Source organism: Syngnathus floridae, chromosome 2 (genome assembly GCF_059516105.1).
Source record: "Syngnathus floridae isolate MCC-2025c chromosome 2, RoL_Sflo_1.0, whole genome shotgun sequence".
Classification (NCBI taxonomy): domain Eukaryota; kingdom Metazoa; phylum Chordata; class Actinopteri; order Syngnathiformes; family Syngnathidae; genus Syngnathus; species Syngnathus floridae.
The window spans coordinates 18568835-18588631 of NC_142414.1; the positions used below are offsets into that span (position 1 = coordinate 18568835).

Sequence of the window (19797 nt, forward strand, 5' to 3'; positions counted from 1 at the left end):
ATCTACAGGTTTGCCACCACCCTGACTGCCAAGGCCTGAATAGCAAAAGCCCCCTACACCTGTGTGAGTCATGTGACTCACGTTCCCACTTGGAGAAGAACGACAACATGCACTTTGAACGGCACCCCCGATTTGACTTACAACCTCAAGGTAGCATGCATTTTTTTCACTCTCCCATCATTTGATCACCGTTAGTTGATATTGGTTAGCAGGAAAGCCATTTTCCACTGCATGGCAATGATGTGGTACTTAGACTCAGTACTATTATTCAACAACACCCATCTCCCTCTTTAGCTTCCATCCTGGCCCGGAACGTGTCCACGCGATCCTGCCCCCCACGCACCAGCGCCCCCTCCGACCTCGAAGAAGAAGATGAGGGGAGCAGTGACCGCGGGTTGGTAACCTTCCTCTTATTAGAATTATATAATCACACTTTTTTTTTTTAACTCAAGTGCCCCTTATTTGCAGGGAGAAGAAAGCTGGGGGTATGAAGCTGGTGAAGAAGAAGCCAAGGAGGAGACACACTGATGTATGTCGTCATCCTGACTCAGGGCACTTCCTGTGCGCAGCACCATAAAACCCACCAGGCAGAAGCATACATTTGTTTTTTGCATATTACACCCTTGAAATTGCTGGGTTAAAAATTGGACCGACCCAGAAAGTTGAGTCAATTTGACCCAACTTTGGTTTGGTTTGTTTGTTGGGTTGCTTTGTACAAAAATGGGTTGTTTTGTCCCTTTTTTTAACCCCAAATTGGGTTGTTTTTAACCCAACATTTTTAAGGGCATATGCTGCTAGGAGTTTTCTCCTTAGCTGCCCTGAGGCTTAAAGCTAGAGTGCACTGCATATGAGCCTCCCTGTGGGGGTGCTAAGAGCTCGCATGTGCTCCATCAACAGTGTCGCCAGGGGAGCTTCTGTGTAAGCTAAGAGTGTGTATACCCTTTCTTCCTTCAGGACCCCAGCAAAGAGTGCTTCAGTCTTAAGTTTGACCTCAACGTGGACATCAACACAGAAATAGTGCCTGCCATGAAAAAGAAAACCCTGAGGTGAGATCGGAATTGCTGTTTTCATACCTGTCACAGTACTGCTCACATCTCTTGATACCACTTAATCACTGCAAAGAGCATGCAGATGGAAGAACCTTTGTGGATTAACATGTTGTGTTTTCCCCAATTCTTTCAATGGCATTTGTCTCCCGGTGCCAGAGAGGTTCTAGGTCCAGTGTTTGAGAGGAACGGCATCGAGCTATCCCGTGTCGACTTGTTCCTGGATCAGTCCAACACGCCGCTGTCCCTCAATTTTGAGGCCTATCGATTTGGTGGACACTACCTCAAAGTCAAAGGTAAAGGCACCACAGTCGTATCATGTCTCATTGGTTGCTCAATACTGACTGAAGGTTTGGGTTTTTTTCTGGAGTCCAAACTGTCAAATGATGTTTGTCCAAAAGCTGCTGTCTGCCAGATGCTATTGTTCTTACCAAATCTAAAAATGACTTGTGACACTGGCATCAACAATACCACTTTGTTCATAGAAAGTAAGAAGCCTTTTGATTCAATGCCAAGTGGTGTATTTGACATATGCACTCTTATCTGAGCTGACCTTTACAACAACGAGGGTAATCTGTATGGACCAGTTTCCTCTCACACCCGTTGTCCTGACTAAAAGAGGAAAAGGAGTGGACTCCTTAAACTGAATAAAGCTAACAGGAGACGTGGAACACCTTCTTCTCGTTTATATCTGTGCTGGGGAAAAATAGGGTAATTGTAACAAAGATTGTCTACCCTGATAAAAAGCAAGCAGCAGAGCTCGGGCCCGGAGCTAAATATGGTCGCATTCAAACAGACAAAACAATTCAAGACAAAGTAAATATAGTGTGTATGGATTCTTGCAGAGAAAGCAAATGCTCCAGAGGTACCGAGTTATCGATGTGCCGTATTGACCTCACTCCCCTGCAGATCCTCACTCCATTTATTTTACCACTTTATATTTGTGTGTGTGTGTGCAGAACAGTTCCACACCTGCCTCTCAGTTCTCAGGTTCGGGGTTCAAACATCAAACATCTTTGTGTGGAGTGTCCCCCCCCCCCCCAGTTTTCTGAGTTTGTTCATGAGATGTTTGCAAGCTGAGCCGTGATTGGTCATTACCTGAGCCCTTAGGCACTATGATGTTAATTTCAGTCACTGGCAAGTGTTTCTACTGCTGCCTTAGATGGAAAAAACAACATTAATCAGAATGCTGTTTAGTGAGGGTGCATAGAATATATTTTAAATAACATGTTTGACTTGGCTACTGTTTTAATGGTCCTCTTTTGTCCTGAAGCACGGCCTGGCGATGAGCTAAAAGTGGAACAGGGGGTGAAGGACATGAGGTCGCTGAGCTTGCCCAATATGAAGCCCGCTGGGAGTCAGACCCAATACATCCTCACACCAGCCAATGAGAGGGTGGAGCACGGATCTCTGGGACGTCGCGAGGGCGCCGATCCGTTGGTGAGTCATCTCACACATACACACCCTTCTCTTCTTTCCATCACTTCATCTTCTATTGTTGGACTCCCATCATGCTTTATTGCCATCGCGTCCCTCGTCGGTGATCCAATCATGACCTTGGTGTCCGAGGAGTATGTTCCCCAGTGGAAGTCTGGAATTGTGTGCCTGTCCTGATACAATACTTTCTAGTCCACTTCCTGCCTCACTCTGGTGTGGAAGTAGGACACTCGAGTCATCAAGTTGATGCTACCTAATGACCCTTGTCACATGGACCAAGAGTTCTATTTCCTGAAGATGAACAACTCGCTTTCATTTCCCAGCATGTCACTTTGGATTAGGTTTAGTATTAAATCCCACATACTTTGCTTTAGTTAGGCCACTTCTGTACCAACACTGCTGTAATAATTTCTTTAACCTTGTATGCCTAACTTGCTGGCTGATTTGGAAAAAAATAACTTCACATCTACAAATTCCCTCACGAAATGACGCTAGTGGCAGATACCACCAAATTAAAAACCAAACCCACTAAGGAATTAAGGAAAAGGTCTCATCAATAATAATATATTTTTTGTTGTCATTAAGTAGTATAACAAACATTTTCTGGTATTGGCAAAGCACCTACTTCCCTTGCCACCAGACCCCCCCTGCTGGCCCTGAGAAAAAATACAGGCTTCACATAACTGGCTGTATCTGTGGAGAGGCCTAAACTAAACGAGCCAAGTTTCCTAACACACCAAAGCAGCTAAATAGGGTTTTGCGTTAGGTCAACGTTACTATTGCCAAATACATACTGCACTGTCCAAAAAAGTTTGATCACCTGTATAAAATACCAACCCCAAAACAATACTTGATCTTCATCCTTGTGTATTACTAAACAACACAGGACACAATTTAGAGAAGCTCCTAGTCGTATTTGAAATGCGGGCCTATTATCTCTTCAAACTGGTTGTCAAAGCTGAGACTGATGATACATGTGGGTGCTCATGTCAATGTTGAGTTGGGCAGGGTAAAACGGTTAAAAATTTCTCAGACAGCTGTAGTTGCAAGTCTGGAAAGTTAGTCAGCAAGTGCGTGCACACACCGAAACAAAACACAAACATCCCGGTTGCTAAGGAAGTCTCTTTGATTCGAGTAGCGTCAGACCTCCCGTTGCATCATGGGATATGTCATTGTCTTTGTGTTTGTAAACTGTGAGACAGTCATTATTTTACAGCTAGTCATCCAGTTGGGAGTTGTTTTTATGTAGAAATGGCAAGCCAGTTGTTAAAATGACCCTCTTAGCTGCAGTGAAACAGGGAAAACACTCATGAAATGAGTACAAAATTAGTTATCAGGTCAATAGGGGTAGAAAAGCACGTCAATATTATATAAACAGATTGCAGTTTTTGACACGTCAACCTGAATTTTTTTCTTTTAATAAGTGGTACATATTTTATAATGCTGTTATTGGGGACTTGAAATTGATAGCTGGATATATGATTGATGAATAAACTTGAGTATATTACCCTTCAAAATCACGTACCTCCATGTTGTGGAACCATTGGGCTCTGCTGAAATATGTCCTAGCTTTAGGTTTCTGTCGGTCACTTCTCTACTGGCTTACTCTTTGTTTATATTTTATTAAGACTCCATCGTAGTCAACTGCTGCTTGTTATTGTCTCCTTCAAGGTTGTGATGAGCTGGATGATTATTTTACAAGGGAGCCTCAGCTGAGCAATCTGATTGGTCTGAGACGAATTCCGGCAATACTATTTGATAATTCCTATAAAGGCAGTGACTTATCTTTTTAAAAGTGACCTCAAGTTCAACTTTAGCTCGCATGCAAAAAGTAACTAAATTAGCAGTTTACACTCAAAGGTTATGCGCTTGACTGAAACCATACCACTTTACTTGGACTGAATTGTCAGAGTTAGCAGAATTTAATAGATTTGGCTAAGTACATAATTTTAAGTCCCCCCCCCCTTTTTTTTTATATATATATATATATATATATATATATGTACATGATCAGCTTGCCTACAGCCTATATCACGAAACATTACACAAGAAGGCCTTTTTAACCCCCCCCCCGCAAAAAAAAAGAAAAACCTCAATTTTTCCATTGGCCAGCATCCATTTTTTTAATAATTTTTTTAACCAGACTCTATGCTTTTTGACAGGCTGTCCTTTCTAAGAAATTGTGGCATGTTGCCAATACACCCCTGGCAAAAATTATGGTGATTAATTTTCAAGACAAAAAGCAAATCGTGGATTTTCCACAAAACTATTTTTATTCAAAATATCTCCCTTCTGGATTCAAGCAACAAAGTTAAATTCACTGTTAATGTTATCCAGGTGTTTTTGTTTTGAACACTGCCAGAACAGTAAATAAAATGTTTCTGAGATTGCAACTAGGCCATGAAAGAGAAATACTGTATTGTATGACCTGCTTTCCAGAACAAGATTGGACTTTTTTAATTATACCGCCAACTAATTTAAGCACCATTTGGAATCTTAAGACTGTTGTAATCAAGAAGGATTAGTTCCTGTTAAAATGTTAATGCCCATTATTTAAATCCCTTCATAGCAGCCAAGCCATTTTAGCTTGGAGATCCAATGAACCTAATGACTTTGGTTTGGATGGAGTTCAAACTTGCACAATCATGCAAACATTTCAAATGTGTGCTAAACAATTTTTTTACAAACTTCAGTCTTGATTAATGTCACAATATCTCCTTTTCCTCTTTCCACAAAATAAACTTTGGCCACTCATAGATTCTAGGTAGCTTTCCAGTACCCCAAAACGAATGAGTTTGAATATATCCATCAAATAATATTTGCCTGCACAGTTAATTGCAGTGAGTGCCCATGTCGCATTGCTGACTTGACTTGCGTTAATATACTTAGGATGATGTAATTTTTTACTGTACTGGCATTTCAGATGGTTACCATTATCTCATAATAAAGTCTGGACTTTGGAAATATTACTTAAAAACCCCCAGAAGTCTTCACGACTGTGTAAAGTTCATGTGAGTGATAAGACGTTGACGAGTGTGGCCAACGAAAGAAAGTATTTATACACTCTGTCCTCTGTTTTATTGTATTCATTTCTTTGTGTGTAAGCAATTGTCTTCATTAACTTCCTTTTTCCCCAAACTATGCAGTTAACTCTTGAATCCGCTTCATGTTATTTCTACAGAGCTTGAGAGTCTCTATCAGACTTGTCTGATGGCTCACAATGGGAGTGTTGGGTTGCACGTTGGCTAGCGTGTGGCTGGTTTTGCATGTCAATGACCGACTGAGTGGCGGTCACATGTGTCTTCTTGGCGGCGTTTGATCTGACTCACTCTCCAATGAGTCGCTGTCTAATACCGACAATATAATTTCTGAATAGACAAGTATCAGTGAATGGCTTAATAAAACATACTTAATATTAGGAGTGTTCGATATCCCTTTTTTTGAGACCGATACCGGGACAAGTACTCAGTTCTTGAATAGTTACCGATACCAACCACCAATGCAACTAGAACTTTTTACACATAAAATCCCCCCAAAACAATGACAGATAGTTTTAAAGAATGGGTTAGAATGAATGAATCCAAACATAGAATTTTACCTTTAAATTAAATCAATGGCAATTTTCTATTCTTCTAATTTTTACATTGATTTTGGTACTTGCCCATCCCTACTCAAAACCTTGGTTTTGGTACTTGCCCATCCCTACTCAAAACCTTAAATAAAATATGACCACTTTGCAGCTCAGTTTTCCTCCTCATGCGTATGGTAAAAACAATAATGCTAATGGTACAAACTAATATCGATAAATTACAAATTGTGTGTGTTTCAAGTGTAACACGTTTAAATATTTTGACTTTCTCATTTTTCTCTTGCTGAATTGAACCTACAAAGATCTAGTGTAGTTCAATATGCTGACTGCGTCTTGTGGGTGGAGCAGCAGAAGTATGTGTGTGTGTTGTGTGCGTGCTGTAGGGCAAAAGAGATCTCCTGACACCCTTAGGTGGGGATGAGTGCATGCGTGACCTTCGGCCTGTAGCACTTCGTACCTGCAGGATCCGGTCGTGTTAGTTCAGTTTCAGTTTTGAACTACTGCTATTATTCTGAGCCCTGTCTTCCCGACAGAATTGTTTGAATATTGATTTGCCTGAATAATTAAATGATGCGCTATAGTCGCCTGTCGTCATGGTACAGCTGGGACCTTCTTCAAGTGGAGATCCCAGAGTCTCCACAACCGGACGTTTACCAAGCAAATGACTGTCAGGTGAGAGGCACTGAGCCTTGCTTAGTTGTTGTTTCATGACTCAATGAATTCTGTTCAATGGGAATTGTTTTATTTATTTGCGTTTTTGAAAATGTTCACCTACAGACAATAAGATTAAAACCTGTTTTTGCAAACCTTCAAAAATGAAGTTGGCAATGACGTGCATATCAAATGCTTATCTTGCATTATTTTCCCAAAGTTAGTTTGAATACAGCAAATATTTGAGTAAATAATTCCAGTAATCTTTGTTTCTGGACCACTGGTGAAATGTGATCAAGCCTTTTCACTTTAAGTTTCCTTCTTAAAAATGTGCAACACTAGAAGCACCGTTATGTAAAATACATTTTTCCTTTTATTTAACTCGTGTCAACATCTGATTATCTCCACATTTGTGTGACAAAATCAACAACCTGCAGTAGTCAGTATGTTTATTTTGTTTTATTTATGAAACCGATTAGAAAGCTCTCAAGCAGAAACGGCGTCAATGCTTCATCTTTTGGGTTGGTGGTGACGGCGGGGACGTATTGACCTTTTGACCAGTTACCCTGTGGATCTTCCATCACAAATGACAGTCACACTACATCTTCATCCTCCTAGTGCTGAACGTATTTGGTCACAGAGCCCAATAACTATGCGGTTAGAGGCAAACTGCTAGCATGTCTAAAAATCATTAGGAAAGTTTGTAAAATAAAGGTATGTACATTTGTTATACAGTAATTCCTGGATCATTGTCATACATACTCTTCATTGCCATCAAAAATGCAGTATATGCATGTGAGGTGCAGGTTTGAGTTTGGTCCACATTGGGCCACCATCCATACGTTTGACACCTTTCTAAGTATGACTGTGAAACTGAAGCTGCATAACTTTAGACTCTAAAGTTTAGAGGGACGGTCTGCTCTGTTTAGTGATGTGTAAGTTGACATGTGAAGACGGTACTGTCTATTTCCTGGTTGTTGTATTAGTCGCTGTGGTGTACAGTGACAGTGTCAATTGAGGCTACCCGTAGGTGTGCTCAGAATGTACTTTTGTTTACATCACTTTGTTAGCATTTGTTCAATAAATCGATAGTTTCAATCATCCTCTATGGATTAGTCTTTGTTCTAACTGGCTGTGGTAGGCAAGTATAAATTAGCTATCAATATTTACTTTACCAGAGAGGTGCAGTTAAGGATACAATATTATGCAGTGGTGTCCTTATAACAACATTATAGACAAATGAAATATAGTAACCAAGGAGAGTTGGGTGGGGGGTATTATCTTCATCCTGGAGGGTAAAACAGAAAATAATTGCGAGGCACTGGGGTAACCCAGATTTTTTTTTCAATACCATGTCAACAGTTTGTGTGACCTCTTCAGTGTGAAGCATGTGTTCACAGCAGGGGATTTGTTGTCAGATCCATTTCCTGGTTGTGCAAAGGACATTTTTGTGCAGGCCAATGTCTGTGTGTTTTGACGCTTTCGGGAAGGTTGCAGTGTTGTGTTTTCCCATCGTTGATCAAGGAGAACTGTTATCAGTGATGGGAGAGGGGAAGTATTAACATACAGTCCTCTCCCATGTAAGGGTTTTCCCATTTCTCAGCCAAGGTTACTGCCGCAAATGGCCATTGATAAGATAAGGCTGAGAGTGAGGTTTAATATCATTAACCTAGACGGTCCCCCCCTCGCTTTCTTACTGTAAATGGAGGCTTTGTGGCTTGGAACATCACTGCCGGGCAATGGCCTGACAGGTTCACAAATGTTTTAGGTACAATTAGCCAAGTGAGCAAAACCTCAGAGTTGTTGAATGGCCTTAAGTTAGATTTTGAAACAAATGGAAGGAATGATAAACATGGAAATAATCTGCTCCATTCATGGTTTCAACTAAACGTTGAAGAAATCATTCTTTTAATCATAGCACTGCAAGCTGTTGCCTTGAAGCTCTGCCTCCAAATATTCAAATCAGCCCCTTCCCTCCGGTGGGAGGTGAGGGGGCAGGGGTCTGCTGCCTCGCGTCCTCTTTCCTGGCCAACACAATGAGGCAGGATCCTCCTGGTTGCTATGACTTCATGCCAGTGTCCGCATGATATGCAAGCAGCCAGGAGCTTCGCTACACCGCCTGGGCGTCCCCCTCGTCAGGAAAATAATTCTTTGTGGAACGGCATTACCCTGTGGCCACTCCAACCGGGTCCTGGACCGTAACCCCTCCAGGTAGACAAGAGCCACGAGTCGACTGGATGCAGGACAGTTTAAAAAGGAGAAAAACTGCAGAAGTTGGTTCCAGAATGGGCTGCGACCCATGAGTCCATTTGAGGGATCAGTATGGTTTTTGTTAATTTTGACATGCCTCTGGCTTCAATGGTAAGTGGAGAAGGACACTAATCAGAACTTCCTCAATGTTGTTTGCTTCTTCCTTTTTCTTTCTTCTTTTTTCAAAGGCTTTGTTTGCATCATTATCATAAAATGTGAACCCTGAACCCCAAAAGAAATCAATAGATTGTATTCAGTTCAACTGTCAGCGGAGGAGAACATAGGCTGAAAGACCAAAACGGTTCCATATGTTCCTTTATCATTTGCTGAAGTTGTGAACACAATTACAAGAAGTCATCATTTTGCTGAGCAATAGTTCTTTTGGTCACAATCTTGGTTCCTTTATTTAAATAATCAGAGATGAATGCATGGAGGTGACCAAAATGGAGGCAGGAAGCTTCTGCGTTTGACATGCCAAGGTTGTCGGTTTATTCAAACAAATCATCATAATTGGTTCTCACTGTCGCTTTGTTGTACTGCATGTCTTTACTCTTCCCCCAGACAAAGTGGAGGAAGTTCCGAAATGTTGGTGATAGTTTAAACAGATTTTGTGGAGGTCTCCACCAGTCTTACCTCATTAGTCCCTGAAAACCTTCTTATTCGGTCTGTTGGCCCAGAGAGTCCCTCAAAAACCGGTAGTTATCTTTTATTCTTTATCTTTCGTTTGTAGGGTTAGGTGTGCTTTGTTACGATTGCGTGAATGGAATGGAGTGCATTATTATTATTTTTTTTTAAAGCTATGGAATCACACCATTGAGTGTAAAAGAAGAGACGATCAACTCATTTACAATTGTGTATTCGCTCAGGTTTTTGTGATCCAGCTCTTTTTACTCATTGTGAATAATTGCTTGATATGAGAAGTAATCGGATTGTTTGGTCATCAAATGTTGACAAGTGAGACACCAAATTGTTCCATTTCCAAGTTTTTTTTTAATTCTGACTCACAGTATACAGTTTGTGGTTTAATATAAATATAAAATCAAAGCAATCTTTTTCTTGTGTGTGGGGGTCATTCTCCATTTAACAAATTGTCTTGTGTAAAGGTCACGAAATCTTAGTGGTCCATGCACCGACCTCCTCCTGGGTCTGACCATAAGCCTTCACCCAATCAGCTTTGAGCACAAACGTGTCTCTGGTGTTTGTTTGCGTCTGCAAAGGAATTTGTTTGGAATTGTGTTCCATTGCTGGTGTCAACGTGGTGGAATGTGAGGTCCTTGAAACTATATTTGAAGGTGCGGGGGGAATTCTCTCCCTGACACCCCCCCTTAGCGGTAGATTCCTCATCACTGACACTGCGGCGGTAAAAAACAAGTGCTTCCTCAGATACGGCGGCGGCGGCCCCTGTTTGTTTGCTCGGTTGGTGCTCGTAAAGTGAAGGGTGCACGGCGGGGCATGCTGACAGGGTAACAATAGTGGGGTAGTGTGTGTGTTGGGGGGGGGGCTATGAGTGGTCAGTCTTGGAATGGAGCTAACTTTCTGTGATGTAATGAGCATTCACTGCAAGGAAGTGGCCGTCCTTCCCTCTCCTGTTTGTGTCTGACTGCTTTAATGGCCCTGCTGATGTCATCTCCAACGCCAAATTCCCCGGAAAACTTCCTGTTTGTGTCTCCCCTTTATGTATTTCCCTCGTTCCATTCATCCATCTGGAACATTTCTGTTTTCCCGAGAGATGGGGGTAATACTGATACTTCTTTCATTTTCTTTCATTGTCACTGTCCTGTGACCACCCTGTACTGTCTGTCTATCTGTCCGCTTAATGATTTTAAATGTTAAAGTAGCCTTAATGTTGTTTAGTCTAACAATGGCATCTCATGGTGAACTAATACTTGCAAGTTGGAAATGCTTCTCTGTGCTAGGAACAATTAATAGCACAAGTTAAAATAATTTTACATTGAAAACTAATGAATAGCCACCTGAGCAATATGCCTGTTTTTATCCATCTTGGGGGTGGGCGGCCATTTTTCCACATGCTGTCGACTGAAAAAGACATCACAGTTGCTCGGCTCTGGTAATGACGAATCCCGTCATTTTCACTCGACAGCAAGTGGCAATATGGCCGTCTCCTGAGATGGATAAAAACAGGTGGATGTTGCTGCTTAATTCATATTCCACAAACACAATATTAATCAGAGCCCTGTTTTTAGACTAGTAGGGGGTTCAGGGTTCAGATTCAATGTTAAAAAGTCTAAATTGTCAAGATGTGAACATTCAGTGATTTACATTAAAAAGTGCTGTGAAGTTCTTTGCCAAGTTTCTCCTTGCTAAGTTCCATCCTCTCCACACCCGCAGGGTCAGTCTCGGCGGAGGAAGAACATGACCGAGTTTCTGGGAGAGACCAACATTCCCACACCAGATACGCTCGGGCAGCTAGGTGGCTCGCTGCCCGGCTCCGGTCCTGACAGTTGGAAGAACCGAGCCGCCAGCCGCTTCAGTGGCTTTTTCAGCTCCAACGCCGCAGCAGCATCCTTCGGCAAGGTAAGCCCATATGACTTCTTCTTCTTTGACCAATAACGGCGTCTAGTTGGCCAGAAATTTAAAAAATAGCAGACCAAGGCAACCGTGTGACGACTTCCTGTTTGGCTTGAATGGCTTGCTGGTAATGAAAAGAGAACATTACAATAAAGCTGTAGTAAGGCAACTGTGGGGAGGAGTTCAATGGTGCTGGTGGTGAGATCATTTCCCTCCAAATACTGTTGGCTCAGATATTTTCCTGCCAGCACTTTTGGAAATGAGCTGTCAGAGGAAATGTTCCGTACTGCTTGTCCCTCACGTTCAAAACGAAATTGTTGACATTGGTTATTTTCTTTATGAAAGTTTTTAGTGTAACAGTAGAAGGCCGTTGTTTTAAATTAAAGTTAGATTTTTTATATTCATTTCAAATTACTGTGATGCGCACAAATGTCAAAACTACGTATGTTACGAAACAATAAATTAAGCCATTACCAAATCAATAATTATTTGGATAATTGTTTTAATTGATCAAATCTTTAGAATTTGAGCCTCTCAACAGTATCACCGAATTCTGTTGTCCTCCATAAGCAGATACAGTAGATTCTTTGTGTGTTATTAAAATAATACATTTGCGTTCACTTTGGAAAACAATGATCATTTGTAGATTGTCGGCGTGCAGGTCATATGATACACATGTGATTTACTGGATTTTACAGTAAGTTTCAGAAGCGATGAAGTTAATGTTTGCCAAATCATCACCCTTGTCAGCGTTAACAGTTGGATGTGATGGTGTCTTTTCCTGAGAAAGATTTCCTCGGCAAAGTGAAACCAGAATTATTTGTAACAAATCTTCAATGATCTTGCCAGATATTAATCTGACAGTGACTACTGGTTACACCCAGTTTTTAATTTCACTGGGTTTTTTTTTTCTGCTGAACTCCTTTGTTGTCCTTTCCTTTGTTGACGTGGGAATAAATAACCTATCCAAATGTGTAAATATTTAGACTTTAGAATAAAGAGCTGAGCAGAGAATGGAAGTGTTTCACGGTCCTAAATAGCAGTAAACCTTGCTTGCAACAAAGCCCTCATAAAAACATTGTGTTACTTCCCCCTTGTGAGTTCACATCCCACCCAGAGACAGACGTCTGCTAGAGAGACAATCTGTCAGTCACCTGTCAGGGGTGGGCTCGTGTCTATTCACTCTGTCAGGCCCTTTAACCTCCCCAGAGTCTGAGATCCTCCAGCGGGACCTAGACCTTTTGCACCTCAATATTTGCTCCAACCACACGCACGCACACACACACACACACACACACACACACACACACACACACACACACACACCCCTTTGAGCAATCATGTATCTATGACCCCTACCCCTGGCTGTCCTTTGTTTCTTTAATTTGACATCCCTGCCTTGAAGCCCATTGTTAGAATGTTCTCCCCACACACAATTTGATTTCATAATTACGTAAAAGGGCCTCTTCTTCCGTTTGCCATCTCTTCCTTTGAAGCCCATTGTTAGAAGGTTCACCCTGCACACAACTCGTTTTTGTGACATTAAGGGCCGGCCGGCGTCGCCATGTTCCATCATAACAGTCAACTTTGTGGCCAACAGGAAGTGGACCGACTGGAGCAGCTTCATAGCAAGCTGCACTCGTACACGTTATTCGGGCTGCCCAAGGTGCCGCGGCTGCTCTCCTTCCACCAGGACTCCTGGGAGGAGGAGGACGAGCAGGAGCCCGACTTGGTCCTGGAAGACAGCTGGCGGATGTTACTGGACAATGCTGAGGTAACCCAAACAAATTCATATCCAGAACCTCTCAACTTTGGTAATAGCCATTTCGCTATGCCATACTGTTGCTGTGATGACAAAACAAAATACTCTTACCTAATTTTTACACTACAAACATCCACTAATTTTTGAGTGGCAATACAGTGGCCCAAAAGTGATTTTAATTGCATATTAAGTGTTTTTTTGTTTTTGTTTTTATTAGTGCACGTTAATAGTATAAACTGTTGATAGTTAAAACCAAAAATGAACCACAAACTATTATCCAAAAAATCTTGGAAGGGTCTCGTAGTACACTACTTCCATATGGTTTACCTTCTCTGATTTCCCAGAGGGATGTTTACAAGACAATTATCGCACTGCTGTTAATTGCAAGCACAAGTGCATGACTAACCAAGATAGCCAGCCATTTATTGCTTTGGCAATACGCATGTGCTATGATTTTATAACATGCTATAAACTTACATTGTCTGATATGTGCACATTTCTCAGGCTGAGACTTGTTTGACTCACTTGTTTGTGTGTTTTGTTTGTTTGTTTGTGCGTATGTATTTTAGACTTTGACACGGAGACAGTTTCACCAACAGGAGGCAATATGGGAGCTGCTGCACACAGAAGCCAACTATATTAAAAAACTCCGAGTCATCACTGATGTGAGTCCAATAGAACAACCACGGTACATCCACACGCAGACATACAAAGGTCACAGAATGACAGACATCGCTTGCTGGAAGTCGTAAAATACCAAGTAGCCTTTACCTGAAACATTAGCCAATCAACGTGATGCGCTCATAGAGCTCAAGTAATTTCATCTGTGTTAAGTTTATCGATGCTTTTGCAGCTCTTCCTCTGCGGCCTGCTCAACCTTCAGGAGAGTGGCCTGCTCACCGAGGTGGAACCCCAGCGGCTCTTCAGCAACATCCAGGAGATTGTGCGTCTGCACACGGCCTTCTGGAACCAAGTCATGCTCCCCCTGTTAGACAAAGCCAGGCAGGCGCGGGCTCTTCTCGACCCCACCGACCTTGAGCACGGATTCAGGACGGTGGGTTGCAGCTTTTGAAACAGAGGGTTCCACAGCTTCACAGTCACTTTGATGTATCTACGTATTTTGTAACAGTACTTGTGTAGCATTAAGGAAATCAAAATATTTGGTCATCATTTACTCTGCCTGTTGTGCCCATATCAGTCGGAGCCAATAGTTCTACTGTACCATCAAGCGATAGTGGCAGCCTCACTAACCGTGCATGTACTGAGCCGAGTGTTGCGTTTGTCTTCAGTTCGCCTCCAGGTTCAAGCCTTACATCCGCTACTGCATGGAGGAGGAAAACTGCATGGAGAACATGCGAGCGCTTCTCAGGGACAATGAACTCTTCAGGACCTATGTTACTGTGAGTCAGAGGCAACAGCCAATGGTCTAGTCTGTGTTTTTGTGTTGTGGTGTGTAACAAGTCTCTTGTCTGTTGACAGTGGGCAGAGACGCACAAGCAGTGCAATCGTCTGAAATTGGCAGACATGTTAGCAAAACCTCATCAGCGGCTGACCAAATATCCCCTCCTGCTCAAGAGCGTGCTCAAGAAGACGGATGAGCCCAATGACCGAGATGTCATCGGCAGCATGGTTAGGGGCACATCGAATACACACTTATCACACATTTATCATTAAAACAAGCCTGAAACTGCCCTAACGGTCATGCTTGACCTCTAGGTGGCCTCGGTGGAGGGCTTCATCGACAGCATCAACTCCCACATGCGTCAGCGTCAGGAGCAGCAGAGGCTGGCCACCACATGTGCCCGCATCGACTCCTACGAGGCAGTAGAGGGCAGTAGCGAGGAGGTGGAGAAGGTGAGGACAAAAAACGGTGGAGCTCTGCAGGATTTTGGAACTGTGAACAGGATTTGCAATTTTAAATGTCAGTAGGTTTGACCTACACCGCTGTGTATTTGGTCAGGGTAATTTTTCAGTGATAGTTTAGAATGAGGCCTGAAAAAAAAAATGACGGCAAATATAGTAAAACTTGGATTTAACCCAAACATGCGCATTTATTTGGTGACAACCCACGCGTTCCCATTCAGATCCTCAAGGAGTTCAACCACTTTGACCTCATGGCTCCCATGAGAGGAACGTCTCCCGAGGAGACTCGGCAGCTTCACCTGGAGGGCGCGCTCAGGATGAAGGAGGGCAAAGACAGCCGGGTAAAGCCAATTTTCTCCTGCTTTTAATCTTTCTGCCTTGTGTGCGCGTGTGTAATTTTTTCTTAATCATTGACTGATTCTCTTCACGATAGATGGACGTCTACTGCTTCCTTTTCACTGACTTGCTGCTCATCACAAAGCCCGTGAAGAGAGTCGAGAAGGTTAAAATCATCCGGCAGCCTCTCCTCATCCACAACGTCGTCTGCAAGGAGCTGAAAGACGCAGGTGACATGCCACTGACGTCTCTGTTGTGTCGAGCTGAAGGATCTTCTTTTAAATTCAAAGTTGAATTTGAAATTGAGCAGTTGGAATAATTCAAACTTTTTAATTATGAAAGAAATCATGCTTAGTGACTTCATCACTCAGTCTTATGACGTAACCACATAGAAATACTGGAGTCCCCCAATCAGTTTGTTTGAAGCTCGTTGGCCGGACCTCCTTGTGCCAACCCTCAATAATCTACCTATGTAACATTTTGCCCTCTCTCATCTCTGAAGGATCCTTCATCCTCATCTACCTCAATGAGTTCAGGAGCGCTGTGGCCGCCTACACCTTCCAAGCCAACAGCGCCCCCCAGGGGAGAAGCTGGATCGAGGCAATCTGCAACGTCCAGGTTTGGTTTCTCAGCATCTCTTCCTTTGTAAAGTGGCAGGAGGAGTTTGTTTAACTTGTCATTTTACATGACACAGAACCAACTCCAGAGGCTCCGCAACGAGGAAGTGATTCGGCTGCAGAGTTCTCTGACGAGTTGCACGGAGGCCGAAGAAGAGCGAGATGAGGAGGACGAGAGCAGCAACTCCAACGCGAGTTCCCCATGTCTGAGGCACAAAGATCAACATGACTTAAGGTACTTGAGGAGAAATATGCAGGACCAAAACTGTCTTTAAAAACAGAGATAAATAAATGTGAAAATAAACATATAAAAAAATAGAATTTAAAATGTTTATTTATAAATGTTTAAATGGATATAAGAACAACAAAATATACCCATATTCAGTACATAAATAACTAGAAGTAAAACCTATGAACCTGACATCTTTTCTTCTGTTAATTTTCAGTCAATCAGATGGTTCCACTGAGACGTTGTCAGTGATGGATGTCGACGATCCGGCCGAATCACAAACACCTTCTGCCGCTATTGTTAGCCTCGAGGGACACAGCGATGTAGCCGATAGTGTCTCTGCCCTGTCGGACATTGAGCGGCCCACAGGTCTTCACAGGACCAACTCTGCTGTTTACTCTGAGGTGGATCAGGAGCCGGATCCCGAGGGCGACGAGCTTGACCCTCAGTGTCGCTCTCTGTCCATGGACAGCGCCTACGGTACACTCTCCCCGGAGTCACTCCTCAGGGAACTTCAGCCCCCGCAAAGTGAAGAAGATGGCACAGAGGAGGCAGAAGACGAAGAAGAGGAGGATTCTGCCTCGCTTGGCTCACAATTGTCAGTGGTCCAGCCGTGCAAACCTCGTCGACGTCCTCATGTGCAGTCAAGAGTCCACTGCCTCCAGAACCTCTCCACTCTGGTCTTATCGCGCTCCGAGGACAACCTTCTGCAGCGCCTCCACGCCAAAACGGCACTCTCGCTCAACCGCGCCGAGCCGTCGCCAACGGACGCGTCTTCACTGGTGCACAGCAAGAGCTTGTCGGAGCTCGGGAGTAAGGACGCCGACTTCCCAGACGATCCCCGCCGCGCTGTCCTCAAAGAGGGCGGTCCTTGTGTCGCAGACGTAGAAGCTAAGAGGAAGTCGGATCCGACGGCTGGCTGCAATTCGGGAGAAATTTTGCCCATAGCAAGGAAATTGCCGGTGCAGCAGCACAAAAAACTGACGCTAGCAGAGCTTTATCGAATACGCACCACTCTGGTCCTCAACTCTACGCTTACCGCGTCGTAAGTGCCCTCATTTACACAGATAAGAGACGCTACTCACAAAAAGTTACAAAATTTGTGGCGTTTTGGCTGAAAAATCAGGCTAATTGTGCTTTGGTATTTGCAAACAGTACTTAGTCAGTGTAAAGCTTAGTGGCCTTCTTGTGTTCATCTGGAAATATCTCAACTTTTTGTGAGTAGGCTTGTTTGATTGATCGATCCATCAACTGTAGTACATTTGACTTACTTTTTGTGTTCTCACGTCCACAGAGAGGTGTAACCACCAACTTGACTTTCTTCCCGGAGACATGACTGCACTCTCTTTCCCCTTCCCTCTCTTTCTCAACGCCGCTCCGGGCAGCCGATACACGTGGTCATCAACAGCAAGCACCGCTTCGGTCGTCCCCCGGGAGCCAGCAACCGAGAGACTCCTTCACTGCTTGCACTTTGCAGAGGACGTAGCACCACAAGGGGGCGCCACTGACCTTTCACGAGAGAACGTGAGGGGTCGTCTGCACCTCTTGAACAAGACCCAGAGTGGGTGTTGTTGAGACTTTTTGATGTGCTTCAACAAGAGGAAAGGTAATTGCACATTTATAAAGGAAAACAAGAGGAGTCACGAGGGAGTAAAACTACATTTGTGTTTGACTCATCAATGACCAAAAGTGGACCATGCAACCAAAGACATTTTTTTCAAAATTATTTTCTCTTGGTTAGCGTTCTTGCTTCTAGTTTTGGTTGATCTTGTTGCCCAGTAAGGTGCGGGGGGGAGCTAGACCATGACCAGAACGGGAGTGACTGTTGAGGGCTTTGCTGCACTACGACATATTGCAACACACACGACAGTCACTTGGCTGCACCTTTTCTTGCCGGTCGTGTTTTTGCTTTTGTAGCAAGATTGGAAAAAAAATTGTTTGGAAGAGGATGTCGAATATTACGAGTATATTACGCCAATTCTTCCCAGGAGATAAAACACTTTAACACTTAGCTTTCCAAACCACAAAGATTTTGTCTGTTTACTTTTGTTAATGTTGAATATTTATTTTGTACAAAGGAGCATTAATGTCTCACTGAAGAGAAAAAAATTGCTGTTCTGAAAGGGCAAAGTTACAAGATTACAGTTGTAATGCCATGAGAAAAAGGTAAAATATTAAGGGAATGAAGTTGTAAATTTAAGAGATTAAGTTTATCTGAAACCAGAACCATTTTGATGATAAAATAATTTACAAGAAAGAAATTACAAAAATAGTTTCATCCCAGGAAAAAAAACATTTTGTATTATTGATCACAGTTCTTTTGAGAGAGAATATATCTTTTCTTTCACAAGTCCAATTCGGGCCTTTTCCTTTGTCTCAATGGGAATTTATATGTATTATTATGATTTCATTCTGATATTGTAAATTTTTTTTTTCCTCTCCAATGTGGTCAAAATGCTTCTTTGTTATTTTGCTTATGTATAAATATAAATAAGATGTTGTTGATATTGTGCTTCCAATATTTGTACATTCTTTTTTGTTGACGTAGTCTTAAAATGAGTTTTCTTGTCGGCCACCAATGTGCTGCCAACTGAAATCATGTGTTTCCTGACTTTAAAAAAAGTGTCTTACGGAATTAAAAAAAAAAAGAATGCAAACGTGTGTTGCAATCCCTGCTTTAATGGTTTAATCCACCCTAATGGAGCCATCAAGCATTAAAACCTTTCGGAGTCAGACAACAGGTGGTGAGAGAACATCTTTTTTTATTATTATTTTGGGATGGTGCAAAATGTCACCGTCTGTAACTCAGTAGAGCATCTGGAAGCGGGCAGCAGTGGTGGCTCAGTTGAATGACTACCCCCCCACCCCACCCCCCAATTAAGTCTATCAAGGCACCCTTCGATGAGTTTGGTGTGAAAGAGCAAACCTGTCAAATCAAATGGATACACTGCAACAGCTTGTACAGTCTTCACAGAAGATGGTTGGGCGGGTGGGGGGGGGGGGGGGGTACTCTTTCCAGGTTTACATCATGTCCCAAAACATTTGACCTGACTACAGCGATCGGTCCGATCTCAAACAACCTTGACCTTCTTGGCAGCAAAGGTGTTCTGAGGCAGTGCGGCTGGCCTTGCTGTACTGTATTTACAGCTCATTATATCAGCTAATCTGCAGATTACAGCATGTTGAGTCCACACGAGCCACTAAACTGCAGGGGGAACTACGGCGACGCTCCCGCCTGTGGGATTTGTCCCTTAATCTGAAGCCCAGAATCCCACCCATCATCATTCTCACATCTGGACCGTGCAGGATTTACTGTTGTAATCCTTCACTTTAGAAACTATTTTATTATACCTCACCAGGCTTTTAATTATGAAAATGCAGCTTTGGTGTGGAAGTAATTACAGATCTTTGTCCTATTAGCCTCTGCTAAGTGATTAATCAGGTTGGAACATATTTTACTTTTCCTCAAGTTTGTGCGACATGGAACA

At 42.8% G+C, this 19797-nt stretch overlaps 1 protein-coding gene across 2 annotated transcripts in view; it reads left to right on the forward strand.

Annotated features, from left to right (window-relative positions):
* The window catches only part of plekhg5b (pleckstrin homology domain containing, family G (with RhoGef domain) member 5b), a 41102-nt gene extending 22136 nt beyond the window's left edge, over positions 1–18966 (forward strand). For both annotated transcript variants that reach the window (XM_088356868.1, XM_088356876.1), the window contains 19 exons: positions 9–150; positions 295–394; positions 469–529; positions 955–1046; positions 1206–1342; positions 2320–2486; positions 11323–11508; positions 13103–13276; positions 13834–13929; positions 14118–14318; positions 14554–14664; positions 14744–14893; positions 14981–15118; positions 15349–15468; positions 15561–15693; positions 15966–16081; positions 16158–16315; positions 16527–17354; positions 17604–18966. In XM_088356868.1, the coding sequence (XP_088212994.1) occupies positions 9–150; positions 295–394; positions 469–529; positions 955–1046; positions 1206–1342; positions 2320–2486; positions 11323–11508; positions 13103–13276; positions 13834–13929; positions 14118–14318; positions 14554–14664; positions 14744–14893; positions 14981–15118; positions 15349–15468; positions 15561–15693; positions 15966–16081; positions 16158–16315; positions 16527–17354; positions 17604–17613 (3120 nt within the window). In that variant the 3' untranslated portion in view covers positions 17614–18966. The remainder of the gene's footprint in view (positions 1–8; positions 151–294; positions 395–468; positions 530–954; positions 1047–1205; positions 1343–2319; positions 2487–11322; positions 11509–13102; positions 13277–13833; positions 13930–14117; positions 14319–14553; positions 14665–14743; positions 14894–14980; positions 15119–15348; positions 15469–15560; positions 15694–15965; positions 16082–16157; positions 16316–16526; positions 17355–17603) is intronic.
* The last annotated feature ends 831 nt before the right edge of the window (positions 18967–19797 follow it).